The sequence below is a fragment of the Peromyscus leucopus genome, chromosome 2 (genome assembly GCF_004664715.2).
Source record: "Peromyscus leucopus breed LL Stock chromosome 2, UCI_PerLeu_2.1, whole genome shotgun sequence".
NCBI classification, from domain to species: Eukaryota; Metazoa; Chordata; class Mammalia; order Rodentia; family Cricetidae; genus Peromyscus; species Peromyscus leucopus.
This window is the reverse complement of record NC_051064.1, coordinates 146,922,851-146,941,934: the sequence shown is the minus strand read 5'-3', so window position 1 is coordinate 146,941,934 and position 19,084 is coordinate 146,922,851. Positions and strand designations below refer to the sequence as shown.

General features: G+C 49.3%; 1 protein-coding gene across 1 annotated transcript; it reads left to right on the top strand.

Moving 5' to 3' along the window:
• Positions 1–516: 516 nt before the first annotated feature.
• On the top strand, positions 517–15,057 carry LOC114709638 (centromere protein S-like). Its single transcript, XM_028893600.2, is given in 7 exon segments — positions 517–655; positions 3,565–3,597; positions 3,599–3,689; positions 4,585–4,618; positions 9,040–9,106; positions 10,392–10,511; positions 14,781–15,057. Coding segments are annotated over 7 exon segments (606 nt in total). The 5' UTR covers positions 517–604; the 3' UTR covers positions 14,991–15,057.
• Positions 15,058–19,084: the final 4,027 nt, after the last annotated feature.

Below are 19,084 nucleotides of genomic sequence, written 5' to 3'. Positions count from 1 at the left end.
TTTATTATGTATACAGTGTTCTGCCTGCATGTATACCTGCAGGCCAGAAGAGGGCACCAGATCTCATTACAGATGGTTGTGAGCTACCATGTGGTTGCTGGGCATTGAACTCAGGACCTCTGGAAGAACAGTCAGTGCTCTTAACCACTGAGCCATCTCTCCAGCCCTCATATTCTTTTTAAAAATTTTATTATTTATGTATATGCATGTGTGTATTATGTGCGTGTGCATGCAGGTACCCATAGAGACCAAAGGAGGACATTGTATCCCCTAGAGGTGGGATTACAGGTGCTCTGTGAGCCACTTGATGCGGGTGCTGGATCCCCGATAAAGCAGCAGGTGCTCTCAACTACTGCTAACCACTGAACTATCTCATGCATGTTCTTACAGATGGTCCAGGAAGCGACAGGCTTGAGACAGCGGCTAAGGTGCGGCCATGGGGTCACACCAACTCCTGCAAATCCCTTCCGCACGCCGCCGCCAGGGGGCGCACGCGGGCAGGGAGGAGGCGCTTCGCTCTTTGACCCTCTGCGCGGCCCGTCGCGGAGGTAGGGCGGGAAAGTCTGACTCGGCAGCGGGCCGCCTGCCGTGGGCGTCCGCCGCGATGGAGGAGGAGGTGGAGGCCGAGCAGGAGCAGCGGTTCTCTCACCGGCAGGTAAGAAATAGTCGGGGTCCCAGCAAGGGCAGGACGGCGAGTTCCCGGGGTGGGGCGGGGTGAGGGGAGAGAGCCAACACCACAGAGAGGGACTGGGGCTGATTCAGAAGCTGAGGCAGGAGGATTATGAGTTTCAGATCAGTTAGGTGCCTAGAGAGGACGCAAGAGAGGGCAGGGCGTTTTCTCCTTTGCAAAGTTGGGATAGAAATAATTTCCGCTCAGGGTGGCGTCAGAGCCGATGTTCAGTTGTTTTCATGAGTCAGAGCCGCAGGGAGCTGAAGACCGAGACCCAGGTGGCGTCTCAGCTCGAGATGGTGGTGAGCTAAGGCTGGGTCCAGCAGCTGTCTGCTGTGCCCACGCCTTTAACCCCACCCTCGGGAGGCAGAGGCAGGCGGATCTCTGAGTTCGAGGCTAACCTGGGCTACAGGGTGAGTTCCAGGAAAGGCACAAAGCTAGCCGTGGACACTCAAGTGCCCGCCGTTGTTTTCTCTTGTTGACATTTTGCTTTGTTCTCTTGTAGCAAGCTCTGCTCTCAGGTAGTTGGGCTGCTGCTTAAGTGTTAAAGCCCTGACCCTACATAGAGATCAGCAGACAGCCATTTTAGCCTGCGGGAGGCGCTAGGTTCAGATGAAGCCAGGCATGGTGGCGCACGTCTGTGATCCTAGCTCTGGGGAAGCGGAGGCAGGCTGATCTCTGAGTTCCAGGCTAGCAGTGTTACAGGGGGAACCTGTCTAAAAATTAAAATAAAAATCAGATGAGATGACAAAGTCAAGTCCAGGGTGGCATATTTCAGCGCGCATCTCCTGCAGGCAGGGAAGGATGTTCTTTTTTATATCTTCCCAGTAGTTTATCACATTTCAGAAGTTTGTTTAGTTGTTTGGAGCCTGGGTCTCCCATTCCTCATGCTGGCCTTGAACTTCTGATCTTCTGCCTCCACCTCCCAAATGCTGGGGTTACAAACAGCTCGGAAGTCTAACTTGAATGGAATTCCATTGTCGGATGGACAGTCTGTAGTCAAATGTCTCCATTTGTCCTGAAGATTTAGTTGTGTTTTCTCCTGCGTCTAGGATCAAATCAAGGGTTGGGTTACTCTTGTCTCCTGGGTCTTCACTTTGGTTTTGTTTGTGACACTGACAGTTTTGAAGAGTCTGCTAAGGCCAAGGTGGAATGGGGGAGCAGGGACTGGGGTTTTTATTGTTGTTGTTGTTTATTTATATTTGATGGTGCTGTCAGAGGACAGTCACTACAGAGATCCACCTGCTGATGCCTCCCAAGTGCTGGGATTAAAGGCGTGCACCACCATGTCTGGAAGTGGCCTGATTGTGAGGGTCTCTCAAGTAGTCACAGCTGCTCTGTTTGGAGGACAGCACTATATGACATCTGAAGACAGCTGAGGCAGGTGTGGCGTCACGTGAATCCAAGACACCAGCAAGTATCCCCTACGTAGGCAAGATGAGGGTCAACTGCAGAGATAGCCCAGAGTGGGCGAGGCTGGGCCGCTGAGCTGGGGACCTGTTCCCTAACCCCTCTGTCTGCTTAGGCATTAGGCAAGCAAACCCAGCCTTTAGGAGATCAAAAGAATCAACCTAGAAGGGAGAAGACCCTAAGGGTCCTCTTCAGTTGTAGGTGGGGGCTCGGAACAGGACATGGAACTTTCTGAACACATCTGGCTCCGAGAAGTTTTGTCTGCCCCTGTGGGCTGGGCCACCTTCCTTTTTCCATGCTTTAGACCTTGGAGGCTAAATCATGAGACTCTAAACTCAAGGGCAGGACTCTGTCCACCTTGCTCCATGCCGTCTACATGCCAAGAATGCTGATTGAGTGGGCGCTGGGGTCCTCTGCAGGTACCATCAGAGCAGAGAGGCAAATTTGAGTTCATCTTTACAACCCCATTTAATCAGTAAGCATTTACTGTCTCCTAAGAGCCAGGCTTTGGTCTCAGAGCTGAGACTACAGAGACAAAAAGGCCCAGCGATGTAGTTCAGTAGCAGAGTGCTTACCTGGCTTGTACAAGGCCCCGAGTTTGGGATCGGGCCACTAGACCTCTACCCGATCTCTGTCACCCCATCCTGCCCTGCCCAGCCAGCTGCATATAATTCTGCCCTAATTGCCCTTGGCCTCAGGATCTCAGGGTGATAGAGACAGAAGGAGGCACTCTGTGCAGTCGTGGGGTGAGACTCCACAGTCCTGTGGCTACTTTGGGGTCGCCCATGCTCTGTAAGTGTCCCCAATAAATACATTGATTCCCCAAGCTAGGCGTGGGTGGATGGTACTTTGTTTTGCTGGTGCCCTGTGAGGAGGGATAGACATTGGGGAGGCGGTCACACAGCCGTGGAGAGACCACAGGGCTGCTGCTTAGCTTGCTCTGAGCTTTCCCCTTGGTACATCTGCCTAGGACAGAGAGACTTTTCAGTATTTAAAAGGCTTTCTGAGGTCTAGGGATGTGACTCAGTGGGAGTGTTTGCCTTGATCCCTAGCACGGCCAAAAATGGGAGGGGCGATTCCTAAGGGAGGGAAGGCTGTTGAGGTGGTCACGTGGGTAGTCATCAGCCCTTCCTGGTAGTGTCCTGTCACCTGTTCATGGAGGGCTGAGGCCACAAACTGCTTTCTCGTTGTATTCCACAGATGGCCCTTAATGAGCAGAGACTGGACGGACGGTAGTTGAAGGTTCAGCAAGTGCGGCTGTCATTTCTCCTTGCTGACTGTCATAATTTCTTTATGTGACCTAAATCATAACCATTAGCTGGAAAGTCATGTTCCCCCAAGTCACACCCCAGAGGGTGCCGTTAACTGGCTAGTGCACTTGAGCGTCACTCACCGTGATGGAGTGCACTGCAGAAATTAGGTCCTACTCTTCAGGATCCGCGAGCTCTTGCTTGCAGCCCCTGAATGACTCGATTTCCCCGCAGAGGCTAAAGGCTGCAGTTCACTACACGGTCGGCTTGTCTTTGCGAGGAAGTTGCGTTGGACAAACAGGTGCAGTTCAGCAAGCAGACCGTGGCGGCCATCTCGGAGGTGACTTTTCGACAGTGCGGTATGAGGCCACTGCCTTTCTCGGTGGGGTTTGCCCAGGGGCCAGTGCGGGTGGGAGCTGTGGCCTGTCTCACCCCACACACCACCCCTGGCCACAGTCTCCCTGATCACTTCATGGCTGTTAAGATCTGGGTGTTGTGTGGGAGGGATTGTTAGGCTGTCCTGTGTGCCAATACCAGGCTTTAGCACCTTGTTTTTTTTTTTTTTTTTGTTTTTTGTTTTTGTTTTTTGTTTTTTTGTTTTTCCAGACAGGGTTTCTCTGTGTAGCTTTGCGCCTTTCCTGGAACTCACTTGGTAGCCCAGGCTGGCCTGGAACTCACAGAGATCCACCTGGCTCTGCCTCCCGAGTGCTGGGATTAAAGGCGTGCCCCACCACAGCCCGGCTTTAGCACCTTGTTTAAACTGCCGTGGTGGCTGGAACATTGGACACTTTTCCATTTCAGTGCTCTGCGACTCCGTGCTTTCCCTAGTGTGTGTGACAGCTGAGCCAGTGGTACTGGCACCTGCTTGACGTGAGAGGAGATTAGTGTCCTTACAAGCTATAACATGAAGCAGATTTTAAAAGACGTCCCTAGCCACCAAAGGGACCATCACAGTTAGGACAAGGCTTGTAGGAAGAGTGGAGGGTGCTGGGAAGGACAGGGAAGGGTCATGATTTTAAAAAGAGGGTGGTGCCAAATGTGCCACACGCCTTTTATCCCAGCACTCGGGAGGCAGAGGCAGGCAGGTCTCTGAGTTCAAGGCCGCCCTGGCTGCAAGAGTTCCAGGACATTCAGTGCTACACAGAGAAATCCTGTCTTGAGGGATTGCTGAGTTTCTGTGCTGACTAGAAGCCAAGGCTTCTTCTGAAGGTGGAGATAAGCCAGCTGAAATCTATTTTCTTCCCTCTCTTTCAGAAAATTTTGCCAAAGACCTTGAAATGTTTGCCAGGTGGGTAGAGAAGCTGGCTGTGTAATTTGAGGTCCATTGACATCACTGCCCCCCATCCGGTGGTGTATTTCAGGAGTTCTGTGACGCCTTGTTTTCTGGGGGCTCGTGGCTGATCACGATGCTGCAAGAATCTAACATCTGCTCTGAACACGTCAGCTCAGATTGTCTGGTATTTCTGAGTCCTTTGAAGGTCTCCAAGTTATCAAGCTCTCACTGGCAAAGGTCTGAATTGCATCTCCAGGGTGTGGAGACGCGGCAGTGTGTGGCTGCCTGTTTTAAAAACCGTTTCTTGGGGATGGTTTGATTGCTCAGGCTCTGGGAAGCTCAGGCTCTCGGGGGTCGGCCCCTCTGTGGAGAGGGCCGCGTAGTCCTGCAGCCCTGATCGTTTGCAGGTGTAGAGAGAATGACAGGCAGGAGCTTTCATCCGGATTTGCTATGAGAAAGACGTAGTCTTCCTGGGAAGTGGGGGAGGTCTGCTCTCAGCCTGAGAAGCCTGAGCTCTTCCAGGTGATTTACGTTCGTCTCTTCAATTAGTACCTCAGGTAATTGGAAACTAGTGCTTTTATGCAGCCGTCGGAATGGCTGAAGCCCGAGCTTTTCTTTTGCCTCTGCTCACCTCAGCTTCCCAGCCACACTTCTCACCTTGTCCTCTGCACTCTGTTTCTAGGATGAATATTTTCAATGAATTAAAGCGGCGGGTTCCCGGGGGCGCTCTAAATCTTCCCCTTCCCTGTGTATATTGTCAGTCCCTAAAAACTGCTTAGCATCATCAGCTCGCTGAGAGGGATAAGGTACTATTATGGGATGCTGATGGCTCATTCAGGGCCCCACCCCCAAGTCCCATGAAGTATTTATCACCTTCGTTTCCCCTTTCTGTATTAGCTGTGGAAGTCAATAAGATTTTTAAAAGTATTTCTGTTTAGATCTGTGTGGTGGGGCGTGCCTGTAATCTTGGTGCTTGGGATGTCAAGGCAGGAGGAGAGTGCATGTTCAGGACTGGCCTGCTTACATAGTGAGGCTGTACCAAGCCATCCAGAAGCTGGGGTGGAGGGGTGACTCAGTGGTCACGAGCGCTTGTTCTTGCAGAGGACCCGAGTTCAATTCCAGACCCACACGATGGCTCACAACTGTTAACAACTCCAGTTCCAGGGGTTCCAACACCCTCGTCTTACCTCCTCAGACAGGAGGCACAGGTGTGGTACAGAGACGTACCTGCATACAAGACATACACATAAAATAAAATAAAATTTAAAAATCCAGAACTAGGAGTTAGGATGTAGTTCAGTGACAGATACATGGTTGGCATAAAGATGTGACAGCTTTGGGTTAAATCCCCAGCACGCCAAAATAAATAACGAGGATGATAATAGAAATATTTACTCTAAGCTTTTGGATAGTCTGGGTTGTTTGTTTTGGCAGGGGGTCGGACATGTTGGGGATTGAATCTAAGGCCTTGTGCATGGCAGTTGTGTGTCCCACCACTGAGCTGCAGATCCGAGCCATCCCTACCTTCTTTCCTACTTTTAGAGGCTTCCCGCACCATAAAGGATGCCTGCCCTGGTGCCTCTGTCTCTGCCGCCTGAGGGCTGGCATCAAAGGCCTTCGTGGGCCACACTGCCCGGTGATAGTGCCCATTTTAAAGGGTGGTTTGTGTAGGGGGGCGGGGTTGGTTTTTTGGTTTTGTTTTTTGAGGCAAGTTTGGGAGAATGAGTTTGAGATAGTGCCTTACTGTATAGCCCAGGTCACAAAACTAGCAATCCTCCTGCCTCTGCCTCCCAAGTGTTGGGACTACAGGCCTGAGTCACCATGCCCCTCTCTTCCTGATACAGTGGAGCTGATCTCAAAGACCCCCCTTGCCAAGCCTGGCCCTGAAGGTCTTCCTCAAAGGCTGAGCTACAGAGTGCTGCAGGTCTGCTCTCACACCCTGAGCCTGGCTGGACAAAGAGCACCCCTTAAAGGGGGTCTGTGTCCTCTCACAGCTCCGTGCACATCCTCACTGCAGACTCTAATCATTGCTGCGAAATATCTACACAGGAGGCCAACAGAAGGACCAAAGTTCCAGGCCAGCCTGGACTGAAAAGCAAATGCCTGTCTCAAAGAAAAAACAAATCCCAGCCATGTATAGGTACAGGCTTTCAAGGGAGGCAGAGCAGGTGGATCTCCATGAGAACTATATACCCGGTTTCAGGTTAACCCAGACTCCACAGTAAGGCTGTCTTAAAAAAAAATTTGGGGTTGGGGATTTAGCTCAGTGGTAGAGCAAGGAAGGCCCTGGGTTCAGTCCTCAGTTCTGGGGGAAAAAAGATTCTTCCTTGCCAGGCATGGTACCACACACCTTTAATCCTAGCCAGCAGAGGCAGGCAGATCTCTGTGAGTTCGAGGCCAGCCTAATCTACAAAGCGAGTGCCAGGACTATTATTCAGAGAAACTTGTCTCAAAAAACCACACACACACACACACACACACACACATACACACACACACACACACACATACACACACATACACTCACACTCTTGCAGAGGACCCATGTTCGATTCTTTACACCTGCACAGTGGCTCACAACCGTCTGTAACTGCAGTTGCAGAGGATCTGGTGCCCTCATGTGACCTCTGTGGGCACTGCATGCATATGCTACACATGCATGTAACACACACACATGCAGTCTATGTAACAATTGTTCCTCCTTTCCGTCAGTAGTTTACTGGAGTCGGGACTTCCTGGGGGAGTTTCTGATAGGACGGCAACGGCAGGTGTACAGCACACCTGCTCCCCAGCTACGTAGGTGAGAAATTAAAATCCGGCACACACACCAGGTACCACACTGACAAGCAGAGGGTGTCAACTATGCCGTTTTCCACAAACTCCCATGAACGGTCACTCTGTGAAAAGGCAGCATGCTCATTTCTTTCCTTGGTTTTTGGTTTGTTTTTTTTCCGAGACAGGGCCTCACTATGTAGCTCTGGCTATCCTAGAACTCCCTCTGTGGACTGGACTGACCCCGAAATCAGAGATCATCTGCCTCTGTCTCCCTGAGTACTGGGACTGAAGGTGCCTGGCAACTACTGAGAAGGTTTAAGCCAAGCCCAGTGGCTCATGCACTGTAATCTTAGCATTCTGGAGACAGAGGCAGGAGGATTGCCAGTTTGAGGCCAACCCGGGTCTCAACCCTCTTTAAATCTTGTTTTGCTTTGGTTCTTCAAGACAGAGTTTCTCTGTAGCCTTGGCTGGCCTGGAACCTTTGTCTAATCTTAAAGTGTGTTCTCATCCAAGCACTGCTGTCTTGGTGACATGCAGAGGAGGTGACATGTGGAGTGTACACATTTAGCAGGGCGTTGAATGACTGGTCATCCAATGGGGTGTAATTGCCGTGCGATTCCATGTTCAGCTGAGCGAGCCGACATTCTGTGTGGACTAAGTGGGGCTGACCCCTGAGCTCGTTCTTGAGGACACAGTGTTCTCGTTCCTTCTGCTTTGTGAAGCTCTTAGGTTAGACAGAAGCTAGAAAGGTGAAAGGACATAATCAAAGTAATACGTGATCTAGTGTAGCTCGTTACCGTAGGTTATCTTCTGTTTTATATATATTTATGTGGATGTGTGTGTGTGTGTATGCATGCATGTGTGTCTGTACGTGATCTAGTGTAGCTTACTACCTTAGGCTATCTTCTGTTTTATATATGTTTATGTGGATGTGTGTGTGTGTGCATGTGTGTCTGTCAGCATGAGTGTGGGTGCCACAGAGGCCAGAAGAGGACAGTGGGTCTCCTGGAGCTGGAGTTGGGAGACGTTAGGAATTGAAGAGCGAGCAGCAGCCCTCTCCGCAGCCCCCATCTTTCCCAGTGAGGGTTGGAGGAGGACATTGAGGACCTCGGGCCAAGCTCTGAGCAGGAGGCAGAACCAGTTTAAAGGCAGTTCTTTGTCTGCCAGGCCCGTGTGTGTGTGTGTGTGTGTGTGTGTGTGTGTGTGCGTGTGCGTGTGCGTGGCGGGTGTTCAGAGCTTGCAGGGAAGTGGGTTCTAGGAGGAGCTGCATGTGTTTGTCTGTGATTCAGCCCTGCAGAAGAGCCTCAGGAACCAGCATCGTGGATGTTTTCACTCAGCTGTCTAATGTCCACGTAAGCAGAGGCAGTCTTGTGTCTCACGGTTCCCACAGACGACTGTGACGAAAAGGGTGACCTTAGATGGTTTCTCACCCCTTCTTTGCTCTCCAGCACACTGGTTCTCAGGCCTCAGTGTCCTCCGTGGAGTTGGTATCCTGGCTAGGAGCGTGGCTCGTCTTTGTGTCGTTACTGCCTGGTGGTCTGAATCTGATGAGACGGGCCACTTAGGCATCCTTGTTCCTGTGAAGTGTGACCATGAACTTTCTATTTCATCAAAACTTTAATACCAAACGTTCTAGTAACTTTTTTCTGCCCTTTCCACAGACATGCGAAAAGAAGCACAGTCACCACTGAAGACGTGAAGCTCTTAGCCAGGCGGAGTAATTCACTGGTGAGAGATGAATCTCTCTCCTCACTCCCCTTCCCTACCCGAATACATTATTCCCAATTAATCACTTGAAGGCGTGTAGTTATTCTCCAGGGCACCTTGCATTAAAAACTAGAGATGGTTGAACCATTCAGACCTGCCTGTAATTTATAGTCCTCCTTTCATTATGATAGATCTTGCAAAGCCAATTTGAAATTTTCTAATCAGCTCTCTCTGGATTCCATAATTTACCTTTTTTGTAATATCTCAAAACGTTGGTCCCATGTTTCATTTACAGCATGATGTCACAGACTAGTTATGGGTTAGTCTGTGGGGATGGTCTTGTAGTACCCACCCCGCCCCCACCTCATGCTAGGGATGGAAAGTAGGGTCTGTGTGTGCCGGAGGGGCGCTGCATCTCTGTACTGTGGGGCCTGCCTCCTTTTTTGCTGTTGTTTTTAAAGTTTACTCTTTTATTTTCTGTGTATGATTGTTTGGCCTGCATGTATGCATGTCTACCATGTGCATGCCTGATGCCCTTAGAGGTCAGAAGAGGGTCTCAGATCCCCTGGAACTGGAGTTAACAGGTGGTTGTGAGCCACAGTGTGGGTGCTGGGAATCAAAACTGGGTCATGGTGAACTTGGTCCCTGTTACCTTGAGAGTAACAAGTGCTGTTAACCACGGAGCCATCTCTCCAGCCCCATTTCTTGCTTTGAGACAAAACAAGGGTCATGCTAAATATGCAGGCTAGTCTTGAACTTGACTTTTAGCCTAGGTAGGCTCTGAACATGAGACCCTCCTCCTGTGTCAGCCTACATCCCAGTAGCCTAGATTACAGGTGTGCCCCCAAGGCCCAGCCATACCCGCAGTTCTGATGGGCCAGGGATGGATGGATGGAAGCCTGAAAGGTTGGTTATGCAGAAGAGAGCATAATTTCTGTTTTTTCACATCGAAGAAATCATTTTGACTAAGCTATAATTTTCTAGGTGAAGACACTTGACACTTAGAGGTGCCAGGGTCACCTGGCTGTGGCTGATGGCAGACCTAGAATATTGTGACCCTTCCAGGACTCAGACTTTCTGTGATGTTCTTTCCACAAGAGCAGGGATTTGACTCTGAACTGTGTCCATCTCCATTTTTAGGGCAGTTTTACTGCTAATAAATAGTTCAGTCAGTGAATTTCCACCCAGTTCTTTTGGAATATTGGAGAAGGCATAAGTTATTGTGGTTATTTTTAGGTTTGTAAAATAGTTTATAGACAGATTTAAAGACTTAAATATATTTTGCTTTTTTTTTTTTTATACATAGCTAAAATACATCACAGAGAAAAATGAAGAGATTGCTCAGCTTAATCTAGAGCGAAAGGCCAAGAAGAAAAGGAAGCCAGAGGATGAAAACAGGAACTCCAGGGAGCCTGATGCTGAAGTGGTGAGCGGTGAGAGCTGAGCCTGGCCGCTTGGGACCTGCAGCCTCCAGGGAAGTGTGGATCCCGGCCAACGGCGGTCGGAGGGATCAGTAGAGACGTTTGAAGAGACAAGTGGCTGAGCAGCTCCATGCCGCCTGCTTCAGGACATTTGGTGCAGCCCACAAGAGCCAGAAGCTCCTGCAGAGCATCTCCATGCTCTCCTCGGCAGGGGCAAGGCTGGCGTTTGGATGGCACACTGTGACCTAGTGGCTGAGGTTGATGACGTGTGTTCGCAATTAGATGTGCTGGGTATTTGGGGATAAGTGTAGTCCTTCACTGTTTATTTTCTAGGCCAGATGACAGTCTCTGAACAGTGAATAAAGCTATGTTTACTTAGCTCTGGTTACTGAGGTTCTTTCAGACCCGTGGCCCCTTGATCATCAGTGAAAGGTGTGTTTAGGGATGGAGTTTCTTTCTTTTGAAGAGTTTTTATTATGTATACAGTCTTCTGCCTGCATGCATCCCTGCAGGCCAAAAGAGGGCGCCAGATCTCATTGTAGATGGTTGTGAGCCACCATGTGGTTTCTGGGAATTGAACTCAGGACCTCTAGTAGAGCAGCCAGTGCTCTTAACCTCTCTCCAGCCCCAGGAATGGAATTTCTTACTCTTTAACAGTGGTTTTCTTCAGATATACAGTTTTGTGTGACTTCTCTAGCAGTTTTGTAACTAAGCCTTGGCTTTCCTGAACAGAAGTGTGCTTGAGGGGGAGAATCTGGAGCTTCAGTTTGAAACACTTGTGTATTGAGAGCTGGTGTCCCAAGGGCTGCATAGACGTTCAGGGCCTGCTCTTCCTTACAGAGTGGTAGGGTACAGGGTGGCCTGGGGCCAGCAAGATACCTCAGTGGGTAAGTCGTTGGCCAAGCACGATGACCTGAGTTTAGTCTCATGCTGGAAGAGAAACTGACTCCCAGAAGTTGAGAAGGGACGTGATCTTTCAGAAGGAGCTGTCTGTTCTTCAGTTTGTTAGGCATGAGCCTTCCTTGGATCTTGGTTATTGGGTTATTGTTGAAAGTTTTTGCTCTTTTCTGGGGGGGCCCACCACCCAGCTCCCAAATAAATCACACACAGAGACTTATTCTTACTTAGGAATGCCCGGCCTTAGCTTGGCTTAGTGTCTAGCCAGCTTTTCTATACTTTAAAGTATCCTGTCTGTCTGTTGCCTCTAGGCTTTTCTCTTCCTATTCCTGTATACTTTTCTTTGTTTCTTACTCCGTGGCTTGCTGTGTAGCTGGGTGGCTGGCCCCTGGAGTCCTCCTGCTCTGCCTCCTAGATCTTAGATCTCTCCTCCCAGTTTTCTCCCTCTGTATATTCTCTCTGCCTGCCAGCCTCGCCTATCCTTTCTCCTACCTCACTATGGGCCAGTTCTTTATTAGACCATCAGGTGTTTTAGACAGGCATAGTAACACAGCTTCACAGAGTTAAGTAAACGCAACATAAACAAAAGCAATATGTTTTAAAATATTCTGCTACACTTGGCGGTCTCTAGTGGTCTGAGATGGGTTTTTAGGTCTGTCTGGCTATGAGGGGTTTATGCATTTGTCCCCACAATTCTGAACTGAGGACCTGTGAGGAGCCGGGAGGTGGCCTAGCACTTCGTCACTGTCTTTGGGAAGAGGCGGTCTCGCAGTTGGCCAAGTACAGGTTTCTCAGATGGTGACTGTAAACTGCACCAAAAAGGCACCTTACACTTGGTACATCTCTAGCCACACACAGTCTTAATTTAAAAAAGGTGTCTGACTGGGGGAGGGGCATGAGTGTGCTACAGCATGAGCGTGCAGGTCAGCAGACAGGTTCGTTGAAGAAGCAGCGATCTGTGGGTTCTAGGGATAGAGCTCGGGTTATCTGGTTTGTATATTAAGTGCTTTACCCATTGAGCCATCTTGCTGATCCCATAAACATTGTGATTCTGTTATGTAGCCCTGGCTGTCCTGGATTTCACTACGTAGACCAGGCTAGTCTTGAACTCACAGAATTCCACCTACCTCTGCCTCCCAAGTGTTGGCCGTTTTCTTTTTAGATCAAAATAATAAGCACCACCAATCTTAGAATAAGGTGTATATTTCTAAGTGCTAGGATTAAAGGTGTGTGTCAACATGTATGGTCCTTAATTTTTTTTTAAAAAATACTACCTTTATCATGCGTGTATGTGTGTGGGCACACACATATGCTATGATATGCATATTCATGACAGTTTGAGAGAGTCAGTTCTCTCCCACTATGCTGGTTACAGAGGATTGACAGGTCATCAGGCTTGGTGACAGACTCAGCTGCTGAACCTGGCCTCATTTTAAAAATGTGCCGTTTGCTAACATGAGAAGTTTGGAAAGCCTTAGACCAGGAACTATGCTAGACGTGCAAAAGTCAGTGCTCAGTGTCACCAGGATGCTGTCTTCTGCATCTGCATCTGCATCAGCATCTGGACTTCAGTGAGGTGAAGGTCTGGCTGAAGAAGCAGGGTTTGGCCCGGGCGGAGGGTAGTGGGCAGTGCTGGACAAGCTCTGGGCTCGTCCTTGTGATTTGTGAAACGTTGGTGCTGTCCTGTGGCCCTGAGTCTTCACTGCACCTAGTTTCTTTGTCCATAGCAGATTCAGACGTACTGCATTTTTGGTGCTGGGGACAGAACCCAGAGCCTCGCACATGACAGGAACGTGCTGTGCTGAGCCGCATCCCAGCCCTCAGCCTTGCTTTCATGTGGGTAAGATCCCACACTGTGGGCTCTTTACCCAAGCCTGATTTCCTATTCTGTTAAATCGCCTGGCTTTGTTCTAGTGACTTCCTGCTTGCTCTAGGCACAGTTGCAAGGAAGCAGAACTTGCTCCCAGCGAGTGCGCACGTGTTCTAAAATAAGAGCAGATTCACTCTCAGCACAGGAAAAGTCCGGAGTCTTTAATTAAGGGGCTAAATCCAACCTCACAAATGTTTGCGTGAGAACTGATTGCTCTGGCTTGTGCGTCACTGAGCGAGTGTGGAGAAGCGTGCAAGTTTTCAATGGACGTGTGCAGACCCCAGAACAGCTGGCGCTGCAGCTTAAATACCAAGGCTCCAAAGAAAGCCCCTCATCCACAGAGCACCGACTTGAGGGCCGCCAAAGAGGATGGGTGGCTGCAGCGCCAGAGGCCAGTGGCTGTCAGCCTGCGGGCTGCTGCTGCTCTGGGGGGCTGCAGCCACTGCCTTCCCCTGGAGAGGGGTCCCCCTGGCCAGGACAGTGTGGTGAGGACAGTCCCTGCTCTTGCACAGGTAGGCTGCTGTTTGTCTCTCTTCCTGGCATTCTGACCACCCAGTGAATTCCTTGAATTTGTGTGTGTGTGTGTGTGTGTGTGTGTGTGTGTGTGTGTGTGTGTGTGTGTGTGCACCCAGGATGCTCCAATGTCCCATTCAGACCACTGGTCTTCCCTTTGCCCTCACTGTCCTAGCCTGTGTCTGTTCAGGGGCTCCTTCCTCTCTCTGCAGGTGTCTGCTTTGGCGACTTCTGGATGTCACAGTGCGTTTGTAGTCCATCCCCTGCCAGTATTGGTGGCACAGACTCCGAGAGCCTTAATTCATATACATGGCCATGCTCTCACCCGCTCACATTAACCGTGGTGTAAATTTACAATTTCATCCAATGATTTACTTTCTCTTTTTCTCAATTTTGAAAAAGTTCCAAGAAAGAGTACATAAAGTTGACCATTAGAAACGGATTTTTCTCTGAAATTACCAGATGAGTTTCAGGCGGGTCATTTATCATCACAATACTCCTAGAAGCTTCCCAAAGAGTTTGAAAGACCAGACTTTAGCATCTCAGTCTGTTTGGGTTTCTGAACACTCAGAAGGATGTCTGAAGATGGAAACCAGTTAGATGAGCCTGTCTGCCCAGGGCGTCTGAGCTGTCAGTCACTTTAGCAGATTTCCTTGTCTCATAGCTAAGGACCTCAGCAAAGATGGTAAGGTAGAGGTAGCAATCCACTGATCTATATTTTGAGACAAGGTTTCACTCTAGCCCTGGCTAGTCCCAGACTCACAGTAATCCACTTGCCTTTGCTCACAGTGCTGCAAAATGAGCAGCTCTTTTTCATTTGTCTGTTGCCCTCTGCAGGGCAGTTTCTCCAAGATTCTTCAGACTCAGCTGAGGGAGATGTGTTTGTTAAAGAGCAGCTTGCTTTCTGGGAGGGGGAGGGAGGGCGAGCATCCAGTGCTGAGTGAGTCCAGGCCTGCTTGACTCCCCTTGTCCTTCCTTCTCTGGAAACACACAGGAAGCTGCCGAAGGGAAGAGGAACGGCCTCCTGACTTTCCTTGCCTGGTGGCATGGTTGGACCTCCCAAGCCAGCTCCAGCGCCCTCCTCGGAGGGGATGCCAGCGAGGTGTCTAAGTGGCAGGAAAGCCCACCTCTCCAGCAGCCCCCACGCCGGGACAAAAAGCCTTGCAAGAATTTCTTCTGGAAAACCTTCTCCTCTTGCAAGTAACCCCACCCTGGCCAAGCCACCCTGTGAAATGCAACCAGTCTGAATAAAGGATGTCAGGCAACATGGAGCTTTCTCCTTAATTGAGCTTTTCTTCCACGCCATGTGAAAATTATTAAATTTTAGTAATGGCCAGTACCCATATAGGTGAAGTAAGGAACTGGAAATCTAAAGAGAATCCTCTAAATAAAAATTTTGGTGGTGCTTGCCAGAGTGTTTCTAACAGGACCATTGGGTTTCCATCCTGGTCCTGGGAGGTAAGGGCTTGTCTTGGCTCAGGTGAAAACAGCTAAAAGCCATGTGTGTGTGTCTGTGTGTGTACACAACATAATTTTTTTTGACAAGGTCTGTGTAAGCTCAGGCTAGCTTCAAACTTCTTATGTAGCCAAGAATGACCTTGAAATGATCTTCCTGCCTCTACCTCAAGTGCTGGGATTATGCCCGGCTCAAGGCTGCATATTTAAGAGTTCAAAACAGCATCTTCAGTTTATTTTGGGCTTTTGGAGATCGGGTCTTACATATAGCCACTTGGCCTTGAACTCACAACCTGTCTTCATTTCTTGAGTGCTGGGATTAGTGTGCGCCATTACAGCCAGCTGTATTCCAGTCTGTTTTTGATGTGATGTCTCTCCAGGCCTGAGGCTGAAACTCGGCAGAGTGCTTGCCTGGCAGCCACAGGGCCCTCCCTGCATTTGATCCTCAGCACTGTGAACTTCACAAGCAAGTTAGCAACGCTGCTCGAGGAGCGCAGTGATTAGTCCTCATATTTTAGCTAAAATTAATTTTAAAATTAATGTTATGCTATTAAGCTAACACCATGCTGACATGCTTATAAAAGTTATATTCAAATTCGTTATACAGCAGTTTTAATTAGAAATATTAATTTGTTACATTCCTTTTCCCTGAGTGTAGCTTCAGTTTTACTTTGTGAAGAAAGACTAAGAAAAGCATCACTGAGCAGCACTGCTTTCCCCCAGCCTGTAGCCCGCTCCACTTTGCTTCTGGAGACGGGGTCACTGTTTAGCCTTGGCTGGCCTGCCACTTGGTCTGAGGACCAGGCTGGCCTTCAATTCACATTGATCCACTTATTTCTGAGTCTCATATGCTGGGACTTGGGGTATGTACCTCTATGCTTGGCTTGTCTTGACTTCTGAGACAGTTACCCCCCAAATCTAGTATCCATAATGAATGGAAAAGGAAAAAGGACTGCTTCTAGGTACGATGGAGGAGAAAGTTTATTGTATGTAAAAGCGGGAGCAGAGCCAGAGGCAGAGACATCTGGACAAGTCCAGAGTGGACGTGAGCTGGGCCATATGGGGAGATGGGGGGGGGAAGGGCGGGTAACCAAAATGTCTGGATTATAAAGGAAAGAGTCTCCGGGGAAGGGCAGCCCAGTCCCTGGGCTGGAGAGTGCAGGGTAGAGGGCAGGCATGCCAGCCATACCCTGTAACAGGTAGGGACTAAGGACTGAAGGATGCTGAGAGAACCTGGCAGCCAGATCTGCTCTGATGTGTTAAATAGACCCCTCAGCTGTTTGTCCTGGGTCTGAAACTTAACACAAATTTGTCCAGTGAAATACTTTATGCACAATCGCCACAATAGCTTTTCATTTTCATTTCCAGTGAATAACGGTTAGATGAAAGACAATTCTGTTTTCTGTGATATAAAACCGAGCAACCACTGAGCCCCTAGCTGAGCAAGATTTTTGTCTTCCCCAAGGAAGCTGGGGGCAAATTGCTCTTTCCAAATTTAGCGTGTTTTAATTCTCCCCCATAGCACTGAAATCCTTTCTGGTTGCTCACACTTTTAACTGCTGAGCCAAACAAGAGTGCAAAGGTTCTAGATGCTGGGCTTTGGTCACAGCGTGCATGTGGCGTCAGGACGACAGCACACAGCTGCCCCCCAGTCCACCATGTTGGCTCCAGGGCGGAAACTAGGGTCATCAGGCATGGGACGCGGCACCTTTCCTCACAGAGTCATCTTGCAGACTACCAAGGAGGGCCATGGCAGGTTGGGTGTGGGGTTAGGGCTGTAATCACAGCCCTCGGGAGGTTGAGACAAGAGGATTGCTGTGAGTTCAGGAACAGCCTGGGCTGCAGTTCAGAGTGGAACCCTGACTTAACCTCCTCCCTCTTCAAAAGACTCTGGCAATGGGCTGAGGGCCACTGCAGTGGGTAGATCTTTCCGTGTGTGGAGAGAGACTGGGACTCAGTTCCCTAGGTGCTAAACTCAGAGCTTACACACATCTACATTTAGAATTACATAAGTTTGGGCCTGAAATGGGGAAAGGCCCAATGCTGGCTGGAGATGCCCGAGTTTCACCCTCTTCTTTGGATGCCAGGGGCAACTCCAGCTGTGACTGCTGACTTGGCTCTGTGGTCCTCAGAGCTGAGCTCGGCCATAATCACTAGCTGAGGACAGCAACGTGATGGGAGAGGCAGCTGCATCTGCGTCTGCACAGCAGCCTTGCACCCCAGTGCTGGGGTCTGTACTGCTGGGAGATATCTGACTGAAAGGCCAGGTAGTCTCCAGAAACTGCTCTTTGATGTTTCTTCTAGAGCAAGGGTGCACTAGTGTTTTAAATTCACCTGGAGTCTTCTCTACCCCGTCCTTAAGGCTGTGGACTTCACCTTAACTAGGCCCCATTGGAGAACAATAAAGCTAATGATCCTGCTGGGCAGTCTGTTAGTCCAAGCTACCTAAGTTCTGGGGACTTCGTTAGTTGGCATCAGCTGTGTGTTAGACTGTGTGGTAGTTTGTATTTGGCCCCCATAAACTCAGGGAGTGGCACTATTAGGAAGTGTGGCTTTGTTGGAGTGTGTATGGCCTTGTTGGACGAAGTGTGTCACTGTGAGGGCAGGCTTTGAGGCCTCCTATGTTCAGGATACTGTCCATTGTCTCAGTTGACTTCCTGTTGCCTGCAAGATGCAGAACTCTCAGCTACTCCAGCTCCATGTCTGCCTGCATGCCGCCATGGTAATGGACTGAACCTCTGAAACCGTAAGTGAGCCACCCCAATTAAATGTTTTCCTTTATAAGAGCTGCTATGGTTATGGTGTATCTTCACAGCAATAGAAACCCTAAGACAGGATGGATTAATGTTTGTGATTAATAAGGTAGGGGATAAGTAAGTACTTGCACTCATGTGGACCTGATTTTGGATCCCTGGCACCCATGTAAAAAAAAGCCAGAAGTAGTATACACTTGTGACCTGCCCCCAGTGTTGGGGTCAGAGGCAGACCTTGGGAGTTCAATGACTAGCTAATGTGGCTGAAATGGCCAGCTTACGTGAGAGACTGTCTCAAATGAGTTTGGCCTCTTCATGTACCCACATGAGTTGCTACACCTGGCCCCACACACATATATACTACACACACAAATGAAGAAAAAAGAAAAACCATGAAGGGTAAACAGGTAATTTCCTGCATCAGGATTTGAGCATACTTTCTTAGAGCACACTTCTTCCTGGCCATCTTGGAAATCATTATGTGGACCAGGCTGGCCTCAAGCTCGAAGAGATCCCTCTGCCTCTGCCTTCTGAGTGCTGGGATTAAAGGCGTGTGCCACCACACCAGCTTAGAGCGTACCTTTCCATGACTGGTATATGCCAACAAGACCTGGGCAACTTGGATTCCTTCATTCAGATTCTGGTGTCTGGCATCAGCTTTTTGAGAAAGAATCGAATGTAACAGTCCATAAATCCCTCCATGGTTTGTATTCGGGGTAACAGCAGAGGATGACAGGCTTTGGAGCCTTGGACCAGTAAACTCCAGTAAACTCAAGGGACACACTTCAACAACTTGCTATAAGCAGCGCCTGCCGATGGCACATTTCACATCCTTTTTTTTTTTTAAAAGATTTATTTATTATGTATACAGTGTTCTGCCTGTACATATGTCTGTAGGCCAGAAGAGGGCACCAGATCTCATTACAGATGGTTGTGAGCCACCATGTGGTTGCTGGGAATTGAACTCAGGACCTCTGGAAGAACAGCCAGTGCTCTTAACCGCTGAGCCATCTCTCCAGCCCCACATTTCACATCTTAATCAGTGGCTTCAGAGAGGGATGGCTTCCATGGGAACAAACGAAGAAAGCAT